Source organism: Hyperoodon ampullatus (genome assembly GCF_949752795.1).
Source record: "Hyperoodon ampullatus genome assembly, chromosome: 16".
Taxonomy (NCBI): domain Eukaryota; kingdom Metazoa; phylum Chordata; class Mammalia; order Artiodactyla; family Ziphiidae; genus Hyperoodon; species Hyperoodon ampullatus.
Window position 1 is genome coordinate 1,839,075 of NC_136929.1, and position 12,349 is coordinate 1,851,423.

At 44.5% G+C, this 12,349-nt stretch overlaps 1 protein-coding gene across 2 annotated transcripts in view; it reads left to right on the plus strand.

Annotated features, from left to right (window-relative positions):
• Positions 1-12,349, plus strand: part of TUBGCP3 (tubulin gamma complex component 3) — a gene marked incomplete at both ends in the record, with an annotated part of 60,004 nt that overhangs the window by 10,662 nt on the left and 36,993 nt on the right. Inside the window, 8 exons of one of the 2 annotated variants that reach the window (XM_079721959.1) lie at positions 197-264; positions 3,374-3,451; positions 4,691-4,896; positions 6,722-6,894; positions 7,671-7,789; positions 8,431-8,556; positions 10,298-10,366; positions 10,733-10,865. In XM_079721959.1, coding sequence (XP_079578085.1) covers positions 197-264; positions 3,374-3,451; positions 4,691-4,896; positions 6,722-6,894; positions 7,671-7,789; positions 8,431-8,556; positions 10,298-10,366; positions 10,733-10,865 — 972 coding nt within the window. The remainder of the gene's footprint in view (positions 1-196; positions 265-3,373; positions 3,452-4,690; positions 4,897-6,721; positions 6,895-7,670; positions 7,790-8,430; positions 8,557-10,297; positions 10,367-10,732; positions 10,866-12,349) is intronic. The other variant, XM_079721960.1, reaches the window with a different exon arrangement.

A 12,349-nucleotide genomic window follows, 5' to 3' on the forward strand; every position in this document is an offset into this window, starting at 1 on the left:
CCATATTTTACAAATCTCAGATCCAGTGACCTGATGAAATATATGGAGCTGAAGTGACGTTGCCTGGTTATTTTGATTCTTAAGCTCAAGATTCGTTGCAGACGTCAGAGTTATCCATTACTGTGAATGGTTAAATAGTATCATAAGAATAAACTTTGGTGTGTGTCATTAACATGCTCATTTTCTGACTTTCCAGTTACCCGACAGAGAAGAGAAACAGATGCTGCATTATTTTCAGAACTCCACAGGAAACTTCACTCACAGGTATCACACACGTGTCTGAAAGCTGCTCTGCCATTGGCGAGACAGTTAGTGTGGCTGGGGGCACGTGGTACCTTCTCTGTGTTGGGTAGTGGCTTTCAACTCTAGATAGTGTTTGCTTTTCAAAGACGTTTGGTGTTAGAAGTAGGTTCTAGCTGGGTTGAATGTGAAATTGCTTATAAAGATGAATGAAGCTACAGTGAGAAAGTGATCAGACTTCCTGGGCAGTGAGCATGTCACCGAAGCCTTAGTTACGTCCCTGGGAGGAAGCACATCAGCAGAAGCTTTGACGTGTCTACACACAACAGCAGAGGCTTAGCTGGTTGGTGCATCTCATTGGTCATCAGGTGCAATTCCTGCTGTTACTGTGAAAAAATTACAGGAAATTACTGTCACAGTAAATAAATTAAAAATTGATTTGAACATTTTGTGCTTGGATGTTGATACTTGCACATGAGTGGTTTTTCTAACCTGTTATTTTTATAAAAGACTCTGCTGGCCTTTATACCAGTAAACTAACTGAATCCTAGGGGGAGATTTTTGTGATTCAGACCATAAAGGAAGCTAGACAGCTAGGTAGCTGTCTCCCTTCCCTTACAGAGAAGAAAGTGAAATCCTGAGAAGTTTACTGCTTTGCTCAACAAATACTGGGTTAGCCTCACGATGGTGAAATCACGGAGCAGTGCCTGATGCTGCCAGTAGTAGAACTCGTGATTCTTTCAAGTCTTCCTCTTTGTTTATCTGTTGTACCCCTAAAAAGAAGCCTAACCTATTTGCTGACCATTTTGATTCCTTAATTCAATTGGATTTACTTGGATTCACTGCTTTAAGTATGTTTTTCCATCTTTGATGATATTTATGAAATTAAGAAATGACCTTGCAAGAGATATGATTTAAAAAAAACCCTTTCAATATGAATATAATCTAACATTAAATTATAAAATCCAAAAAAAAAATGAGGAAACTTTTTTTGTACAGTCGTTTCCAGGCAGATAGTTTCAAACTGCTGGATTATTTGGTTTTCTTAATCTTTCTCTATTTTTAAAAACAACTTCACTTGTGCATTGAAAATTACCAAGATCTGCTTATCAGATGTCACATTCCTGAGATGCTCATTAGCCTTCCTGAGATCCCCAAAGGGAGATTTCATCAGTAAGAGCTGTTATGTCTGTTAACACTGGCCGTTAGGTGAAAACATATTTAAGGCGTTTCTAGTTTAAATGGCTGTTTTCCACAGTTCAGTTTGGAACACCAGATGCTTATTCCTAAAGCGGCGATGTTTCACAGAATAGCCGGCTTCCTAGGGCTGGAGGCTGAGCCTGATGGAAGATGGTAGCGAGCGGCCTGAGCCGTCCCTTCTTGTTGCTGAAACGTCTGCTTCTTTGGAACCACAGCCGTGGTCGGTGTTTTGTGCTCCCTCCCGCCCGTCAGGGCCTTCCGGCAGTGTGCCCGTGGGCACCAGGGCGGGTCCGAGGAGCCCTTTGCCGTTTGCCATTGTGTCCTTAGACCCCAGGCGGGAGTCAGGGAGCAGAGGTGTGGGCAGCGTGTCCTGGGCTAGAAGCTGGACCGTGGCTGGCGGGGCAGAGCTGAAGACGAGGAGGGGCTGCGGGCGGGGGAGGAAGGCGGGGCTGTGCGAGAGGAGCCGGGGCCTCGGGAGGGGTGGGCTGGGGTACGCGCCGGCGGAAATAACTGCACGTGCAACGCTTGTTCCGATGCTCCTCTAGAGCTTACGGGGCCCTGATACGTGCTTCCACATTTAAAATTCAGTGTGTGCACAGTGTTGAACGTCTTATGTCTGAATTGAGGTCCTTTCAGTTTCAAAGTCTAAGACAACAGGGTCTGAAGTAGTTTAGAATCATCTGAAACGTGTGCTGCTGGAGTTGTTGATTCTGGTGGTCCCACCAGCTCTGTTCTCTCCTCCTTTCTGCTGCTTCGGGCTCCGGGGGGCTGACGGGTGTGGATCGCAGCCCCTAGGCTCCCTTGCTTCTGGTTGGCTTCCCCTGGAACAGGCGGAGTAGGAAAGAGTGAGCCCCTCCTGCCGCGCTGCAGGGACACACGTCTCTGTTTCTGAGAGATGCACGTCTCCTTGGGGGGTCCTTTCGAGAGCCTGGACCACTGAGCGATCCTCCTGTGTCTGGAAGGGCACTTCATGATACCAAAGTGTATTTGCCCGAACGTCTGCTTACCACTGGGCTGAGGCCTCGGCCAGGGCTGGCCTCTTTCTTCCTTGCTGTTGTCCCAGCTGGGGAGTTTGCTGTTTCTGAAAAATTCTGTGTGAATCAATTAAATACCTGGAATGAGCTTATTCTTTAAAGAAACTTTCTAGGAATATTTTATACATATAATGAAGAACTTGTGCAACGTGAGTAGCTGTCCCATAATTTGTTTTGTAGATAAAGTATTTATAGTTTCTAGCCTATGCATAGGAAAGGTAGGAATACAGGAATAGAGTGGAATGCGCTGTAGATTTGGGATAAAGCGTATCGAGGGCGGGCTGCTTGCTGTTAACGGTTGTGAATCGGGGGGGGAGTGATACATGCTTGGAAATTAATGAAACCGTTATGATTACCTTACATAGAAACCTAGGGGTAGTTATCCTGGCATCTAAGTGCTTCAGAACCTTGAGTTTCCCAAGAATGCATGATGCCGAGACCTACGTCTTATACTTTGGAATTATTTTCTTTTTTCCTAATACTCTTTTTTTATGGCTTAAATTGGACTTAAGGCAGGGAAAGCATTCACACATTTTGTGATGGCATTATTCTTATAATCACTGTGTTTGGGAAGTTGGTTATTATAAGAATTATTTCAGGGAGGAAATACCATTAGACAGGAATAGGGTAATTGAAAAAATGTTCGCGTTGGGACTTTGGAGTTAGGTTTCAGGGGGTTAAAGGTTCCAAGGGTCTTGACCTCTTGAGAACGTTCTCTTGCCTTCTTCTCATGGATAGCACTATGGTAGTGCCTGAAAAATCGACAAATTTAGGTTTGATGTTACCAGGTGAATTTTAAAATGCTTTTCTATTTTGGAAATAAGGGTAATTTAGGAGAGAGGAAGATAAAATTGGGAACTAGTACCAAGTTGTTCTTTTAATGTTTTCTTTCTAAACAGGGAGTTTTGAAAAATAAATGGTCAATTCTCTACCTCTTGCTAAGCCTTAGTGAAGATCCACGCAAGCAGCCTAACAAGGTGAGAGGCTCTATTTTCACAGCTCGATGCCTTTTTAAAGCACAGTGTCTTTTGCTGGAACAGTTATACCAAATTTTGATAGGAATTAGTGTCCATACTTAAGAAAATAGTAGGAGAAAAGGAAAAAAATTTGTATAGTTTTCTGGGCAGTCATGAGGGTCAAGAGATTTCTTTTTCTTTCTTTCTTTTTTTGTTTTTGTTTTGTTTTTAAGGGCATTTTTAGTCAGTATGCTGTGTTTCCTTAAGATGTTTTTGAGAATCATGTTATTACTTCAAATATAACAATGTCTGGTTAAATAGAGCATAAACTATCAGTTTTCAGATTTTCTGTAAAGTTATTAATATTAGCACAGCTTCATTATTCTTTGGGTTAGAAGACCTTTTAAGGTTTTCTTGGGTTTTCAGATATCATGATGAACATTAATTACTCTTATACCATGAAAAGCTTGTTGTCAGTGGGTTCAGTTTTTGACCCGTGTGGTGGTCGAAAGAGCCATTGGGCTGCCGCCCGGAGCCCCAGAGAGTCTGGTGTAATAAGATGCTCGACCACAGAAATTTGAGTGTTTAGAGAGTTGAAGAATGTGGGTGAAAGAGTCATATTTACCTTTAAAGCCTTAGTCTGAGTAATGAGCATTCTTTCATTACATAATAATGCCAGACTTTTAAAAATATTTGAGTAATTACTTGAGTTTCAGTTTGCTTGGTTTCTGAGTAAAGTGTTTAGTTATCAGACCATGTGGGAGTTTTGAGATTCAGAAAACTTGCCAGAACTTTATCAGTTCAGGCATATTTCAAAACTATAATTGATTTATCGTTTAATAAATACAGGCACATCTCGTTTTATTGTGCTTCACAGATACTGCATTTTTTACAAGTTGAAGGTGTGTGGCAACTTTATTGTCAGACGATGGTTAGCATTTTTAAGCAATAAGGTATTTTTAAATTAAGGTGTGTATATTGCTTTTTAGACATAATGCTATTGCATACTCAATAGACTACGGTATAGTGTACACATAACTTTTATATGCACTGGGAAGCCAGAAAATTCATGTGACTTGCTTTGTTTTACTACTCATTTTATTGCGGTGGTCTGGAACTGAACCCACAATATTTCTGAGGTCTGCCTGCACAAAATCCAGTTACAGAAATAGAACCAAAGTCTGAATGTAAATTATCTTTGCTGGTGTGGGAAAGCATTCTGTAATTTTGTACCCATATTCGTGACACCTTTATTTTCAGGTTTCTAGCTACGCCACGTTATTTGCTCAAGCGCTACCCCGAGATGCTCACTCCACGCCCTACTACTACGCCAGGCCTCAGACCCTGCCCCTGAACTACCAGGACCGCAGCGCCCAGCCGGCCCAGAGCTCTGGCAGCCTGGGGAGCAGCGGCATCAGCAGCATCAGCGTGTGCGCCCTCGGCGGCCCGACCCCGACGCCTCAGGGGTAATCCAGCTCGCGCGGGAGGCCTCACACTGTAGGAGCAGGGGGATGCTCGGCCTTTAGTCAGGCATTTCGTCTTCACCGAAACTGTCTCCAGAGCCTCGTATGTGCCAGGGATGTTCTAGGCACTGAGGTGCTGATGTCTGAGGTGCTTCATCTAGGAGGTTCCCTTTCAAGCACTCCCTCTGTTTCAGACCGGAGCTCTTCCCACGTTTAGTCCTAGCTGCCTGTGAAGGGTTGGGCCACTCCTGCCTGTTACGGCGCAGGCCCGTCAGCAGGGGCCCTGCTCACGCGGCGGTGTGCAGAGCCTTCTCTGGCCGTGCCTGAGCGACGGGCTCTTGCTGGGCTCTCGCACTTCTCTCAGTGCACGTTGTCCCCTTCACGGGTGTGCTGTTCTTCTCAGTTATTTAAAACGTCAGGAACGTAAGATAAAGCTGTCTCATCCTCAGGTGCTGAGGTCTGCAGACTGAGGAGTGTGGCACCTTACGGTGCTTTCATCAACGTGCTGTCACATCCGGTTACGCGCAGAGCTCATGGCTGAGAATAAAGCAAGTGCCAGTGCCAGAATGGCCTTGGGACTTGATCTCCTGTGTGTTTTTCCATACACATTCCTAGAAACCACATTAAAGCAGACTATGCTTTAAAATATCAAAAAGTGGATATTTTTCCAGGAGAACAAGTGACCAAGGATTTACCATCAAATGATGTTTTCCATATGAGCGTAATACAGTTATAAGTTATTGTGAGACTTAATCAAATTTCGTTAAAGTTATTAGAAGATAGAATGTGTGTACCATACATGTGGAATAAATGGGGTCTAGTATTTTAGACAGACAGCACAATACATCCCAAAATTTAATCTTAAACTCATATTCTGGCTAAAAGAATAAACAGATGTTCTTATTTTCACCTTTAAAATAACTATTTGAAATAATTAGTGTCATGATATAAAAAAAAGCTGTATAGAGAACTTTGAACTGAAGTGGTCTTTTAGAATTTTTTCTTAAATTTAGGACTATTCAAAAACATAGTTTTAATTTAGTGTTGTTGATGACTTTTCCCCCCGTCAAAAATAGGAAAAAGTCAGGGCCATTTCAGGTTTTTCTTTCCTCTCTTACTTGACCAGTTAAAACCAGAGCTCACCACTGGAAGCAGTAGTGCCACTGAGATCCTCGTTTCTGTATTTTGCGGTCCCAGGAAGCGCTATTTTTGTTGTGGTTGTCAAAACATGTCATTAGAAATCAGCTGTCAGCGTCCTACATCTTCAGGGAGCAGCTTTTGCACGTTCTCCAAATTATTAGAGGCTGTCTTGACCTTGGATGTGCCTTTGCCTTATATTTTATGTTTGTGCATTTTTAAAACTAATTGCAGATTACGATATTTCTTTTCGTATCAAGTGCTGTGAAGACGGAGGGACAGGGAGGACAGGGAAGGGGGGCAGTGTTTCGGGTTTTTTAACTCAGCAAATGTTGACTGGTTGAAAGGTGTTAACTTTCAGGGTAAAACCAGTCGTGAATCTCAAAGTGGTTTTAGCTGCGTGGTGTGTGTTATGTATTTGTAAAGAAAAGTCCAGTAGCTTGTGACTTGTGTGTTGAGAAGTCTGGGGGGGTGGCCGGAAGAGCCCGAGAGCCACCGCGGGAGCCCAGGAGGCCTTGGGCGTCATCACTGGGACACGGGGGTGCGGTGGTGGTGTGGCCGCTCGGGCGTCTCAGGTTCTCAGGATTAAGTCACTCAGTATAGCACCTCAAGCAGTGTGTCTGCGGCTGTCTCAGCGTCCTCCGTGAATAGCCGGGCATTTGAAGACACAGACGGTCCCTTCCTCTTTCAGACAGTCTCACCCAGCTCCGGGCGTGGGAGATTGTCTTCGACAGCAGCTGGGCTCACGTCTTGCGTGGACTTTAACTGCAAACCAGCCTTCTTTACAAACCACTACCTCGAAAGGTGTCCCCAGCGCTGTTTCTCGCAACGTGACGAGGCCACGGAGAGAAGGGGATGCAGGTGGTGAGTAGGGATGCACCCCTTGTTTTAAACGCCCACAACCTTGGCCTGGTTTCTCATTCTCGTGACGGGGTTCAGGAGCCTCAGTCCTCCCGGCTGGCCTTGTCACCCTGTCACCCTGACCGTGCCTCCCCAGAGCCGCCCACTCCTCAGGTCCTTGCCGAGTGCTTTCCTGGGTCTGCTCTCCCTTCCCCAGTGACGATGGGCCCGGTTTGCTGCAATCTGATATTTATAGACCATTATCGCCACAACTGAATGCAGCCCTGGAGTGGGAGCCTGACCCCGCTGGGCTCTGACTGTGTCTCCTCCCACTGAGACCTTGGATCTGTGGGCTTTGCCTCTCGTCGTGACGTTGGGTGATACCTAAATTCTGAGTTAGCTTTTGTTCCAAGGTTTGTGGAAGTCATAAATCCCTTTCTGCTGTGTTAACTCCTTTCGTCATGGTGATGGAGATGGAACCAGGTTTGCGTGCTTGCTGTGTAGCCAGTTTTCTAAACATCGTATGAAATAATTATCCATCCTTTTGTGACTGATTTGTGCTGCTCCTTGATCATATATTAAACTCCCACATATTGCTTTGTCTTTTTAAAAGACTTTTGGAAGAGAAGTTGTATGATCTCCATATCCTTTTCAGAAAATCCTTTTTTCATATAACTTCATATTCTTTCTCATCTTAAACTCATTTATTTAGTTTTTAAATTTTGTTCTGGTTGCAAATATGTTACCTGAAGTGAATTGTGTTGTGCGATTTATTTCACCTTGTAAAAACCGTGTTACAGGTGCTGTGGAAGTTGCCGAGGCAGCCCTAGTCAGAGATATTCTGTACGTCTTCCAGGGCATAGACGGCAGAAATGTCAAGATGAGCAACACTGACAACTGTTACAAAGTGGAGGGAAAGGTACGGTCACTGAAACCCTGTCTGAAGCGTTCAGAAGTCAAGACAGATGGCATCAGGACCAGGCAGGCACGGTTGGTTTGTGAGGCAGTACTAGGGTCACGGGGGCTGGTGTGCAGATTCGGGAGTCCTGGTCAGCCTGCACCATGGAACCCTGGTTTGCTCCCTGGTTTGATCCTCAGCGCGTTGCCTCCCTTTCCTCCTGTGGCGGTGGTGCCCGAGTTACCTGACGGCCAGGTATCCTGGCATCTTTGCTTCTGTCTTCCAGAACCTGCCTTTCCCACAGTCCTTCTTGTTGACCCTCTGTCCTTTTGTGACTCTTAGCCGAGTCATGAGGCCACTGACGTCACAGACTGTCCCAGCCATAGCCACGCCGGCACCCCGGCCAGTCACTCCTGGGGCGGTGGGATCCAAGCCTAACACTTGCTCAGAGGTGTCTTACTTCCCTGCCTGCTCTGTGATGCTTTTTGTTCCCTAGAGTCTCACTGCTTTCACTTTAGTGATGGTGTATTAGTTATCTTTAAGTTTCTTATGTTGAAGCCTAAGAATTATAAAAGTACAAATGGTTAAAAAAATAATAATAATTAAAATCCTAGTGTTAAAAATTTTTTTTATTTTAAACTCTGGATATATTTACTTTTTAGGCAAACCTAAATAAATCTTTGAGGGATACGACAGTCAGACTTGCTGAGTTGGGATGGTTACATAATAAAATCAGAAAATACACTGACCAGAGGAGCCTAGACCGTTCGTTTGGACTTGTAGGCCAGGTATGTTCTTTGTTACGGAGACACGTGGGGTTTTGGGGTGACATTCACCTCGGGAAATGCTTAATCCCTTTAGAATCTTATAAGAAAGTCATTCTGAAGAGGGTTCTTTTTACATAAAGAAGGTTTGAAAATGGACTGTGTCAGTCACGGTCAACTCAAGAAAAGAGAAAACATAGTGGATAGTGACAAAGATAATCAAATATAGCGATCTTTAAAAATGTTTAATGAATACTTAGGAACACTGACCATGTATGAGTCACTTTACATATTTTAGTGTGTTTTCCCTTTGACTTGATTCAATTAAAAAAAATTTTTTTAAATTGAAGGATAGTTGATTTACAGTGTTGTGTTTCAGGTGTATATCAGAGTGATTTGGTTATACGTATATATGTATATATGTGTGTATTTTTATTACCTTCCATTGTAGTTACAAATATTGAATATCGTTGCCTGTGCTATACAGTAAATCCCTGTTTATCTATTTTACTATAGTAGTGTGCATCTGTTAATCCCATACTCCCAGTTTACCCCTCCCTCCCTTCCCTCCCTTTCTCCTTTGGTAACCATAAGTTTGTTTTCTATGTCTGTGAGTCTGTTTCTGTTTTGTAAGTAGGTTCATTTGTATTATTTTTAGATTCCACATTGAAGTGGTATCATATGGTATTTGTCATTGTCTGACTTACTTCGCTTTGTATGGTAATCTCTAGGTCCATCCATGCTTCTGCAAGTGGCATTATTTCATTCTTTTTTACAGCTGAGTAATATTCCATTGCATATATATGTGTGTGTGTGTGTGTGTGTGTATGTATGTGCACACCCCCCCCACACCACATCTTCTTTATCCAGTCACCTGTTGATAGACACTTAATGTTTCTTTTACGTTCTCTAACGTTCTTCACTAGCGATATTTTTAAATTGGCAACTCCATGCCAGTTCCCCCCATCTTCGTGAGGGGAGTTGTACCATCCACATTATTAAAAACTGCCTTGTACCTTTTCAATCTGAAATTCTGAAAAGGTATCAGAAGGACCTTCACATACTCCTGTGACTCTGGAATGAACTCTGGGCGTAAGCCTGAGGACATGCAGGAGGAGAGCCTGTGACAGAACCTGCAAAGGACAGACAGGTTTCTCAAGGACATAGAGAACATACTCATGGTTACCAAAGGGAAGGTGGTGGGAGGGATAAGTTAGGAGTTTGGAATTAGCAGATACACGGTACTATGTAAAATAGGTAAACAACAAGGACCTACTGTATAGCACAGGGAACTATATTCAGTATCCTGTAATAACCTATAACAGAAAAGAGTCCAAAGAAAAGAATATAGATGTATATATATATATATGTATAACTGAATCACTTTGCTGTACACCTGAAACTAACAGAATATTGTAAATCAACTATACTTCAATGAAAAAAATTAGAAGGAACGTAATCTGAAAATAAAGCATCAGTGTCTAAAGTGAATGCCCTTTAGCTTATGAAAAATGCACTGTGTTTCTCCCCTTCTCTCCTGCAAAGCTCATGCTGAGGGACAGCCCTTTCTGGATGCTATTAAATGCGTATATTGTTGTGGGTACACCTGCATGGGGACTGTGGACAGAAGCAGACTTTCATCTCGCGGACACCCGAACTTTGTCTCAAGGCGTCGTCCTGCGAGGTCCCCGTGTGTTGTGGTGTAGTGACCGTCGTGTGCAGTGACCGTGTCCTGCTTTAATTGTGCTCTGTCCTTTCTCCACAGAGCTTTTGTGCTGCGTTGCACCAGGAACTCAAAGAATACTACCGATTACTCTCTGTTTTACATTCCCAGGTAAATACCTTATTTTTAATTTCTTCAGGATTTGAAGTGTTAGGAAATGCCATTATACAGAATTTTTAAGTTTCTTCATACATTACTTTTAAAAGGTAAAAATCTGATAATCCTGTAGGGAAGGATTGGGTATCCGTAAAGTTTCAGTGTGTCCTAGAGCCCGGTCATTGCTAATTTTCAGGGTCCTGTCTGCCACTGAAACAGACCTCCTTTGTAGCTTGAAGGAACTGTCGCTGTCTCAGAGGGACCTTCTGTTTCATTTTTATGAGGATAATCCTTTCCCCGTGTCTACTTCACATGGATTAAGACATGCTTGGCCTGTTTGGTGACCTGTACTTAACACATTCTGTCTTTCCTGTTTTTCAGCTACAGTTAGAAGATGATCAGGGTGTGAATTTGGGACTTGAGAGTAGCTTAACGCTCCGGCGTCTCCTGGTTTGGACCTATGACCCCAAGATAAGACTGAAGACCCTGGCAGCCCTGGTGGACTACTGCCAAGGTCATTTTGCTTTATTTCAAAGCAGGTTTTAGGGAGTGTCACCGAGGTTTACTTTTGTGCCTGCCCTTTTGTATGCTCAATAGCCAGAAGGATGCTGATTAAATACAAATTAATAGACGTGAAATTATAGGGGAGAATAACCAGCTGCCCGCATAGGCCAGTTTATGCTTCAGAGGCTCAGGACTTCCTTGAGGAGAAGGGGGCGGAGTCTAGTTTTCAGAGATTTTGCCTTTTCCTGTGGCCCACGATGTTCCAGCTGCTTATCTCTGTTCCTCTTTTATTTGTCTTTCAATTAGCACCCTCTTCTAGCGCTTCACTCCCCCCAGGTTCTGGCCCACGTCTGGGCTCAGCAGCTGTGTCACAAGTTCCCTTGTTTGCGCGTCTGGGTGGGGCCTCCCCTGGGCTCTCGGCCTGTGTTTCTAGTTGCTTCTCAGCATCTTTCTCACTGTGTGTGCTCCCTTGGCCAGGAAGCCCTTTGTCTATCCTCATCTGTAACCGTGGGCACTGGGCGTCCCTGCCCCCTTGGGGTGGGAGGGCCAGGTGAGGTGTGGGGGCTGGTGACCACTCTGCCCTCCTGGCTGCGCGTGCGCTGCCCCCCTCCCGTGGGATGGTTCTCAGGGTCACTGATTCCAAGGGCACGGTGTGGGGGGCACCTTCCTCAAAAGAAGAAAGAAGTCGAATACAGTGAGTAAATGCCTCCTTTCTCTCCAGCTACCGGCAGCCCCCCAACTGTCTTCCTGCCGACCCCCATCCCTTTCATGGTCCTGGCGCCTCCAGCTCCTCCCTAGGCCCCCAGGCTTTGCCCTCCCGGGGATGCTGGGGTCCCCGCTCCGGGCCTTCTTCATGCCCTGTCCTCATAACCTGCCAACTGGCTCTGTCTCTGTTTGTGCACACATGCCAAGAGGGATCTTACTAAAGTCAGAGCACATCAGTCCTTTCCTTAAAATCTGTCTGCAATCCGAAGACGCAGACGTAGAGAATGGATGTGAGGACACGGGGAGGGGGAAGGGGAGGCTGGGCTGAAGTGAGAGAGTGGCTTGGACATATATACACTCCCTAATGTAAAATAGATAGCTAGTGGGAAGCAGCCGCATAGCACAGGGAGATCAGCTCCGTGACCACCTAGAGGGGTGGGAAAGGGAGGGTGGGAGGGAGGGAGAAGCAAGAGGGAGGAGATATGGGGATGTATGTATATGTACAGCTGATTCACCTTGTTATACAGCAGAAAATAACACACCACTGTAAAGAAATTATACTCCAATAAAGCTGTTAAAAAAAAAAAACTTTCTGCAATCTAATGAACTCCAGAATTATTCACATGGGAAACTCTTCGTGTGCTTATACTATTGGATCTGGTTTTTGTCACTCCCGATATTTTATGCTGAGCTGTGCTCCTGGGACACCAGGCACTGTTAACACAGGGCCATGTTTTCAAACTGTAGGGCCACCAGTTAGTTAATGGGTTATGACATCAGTCTAATGAG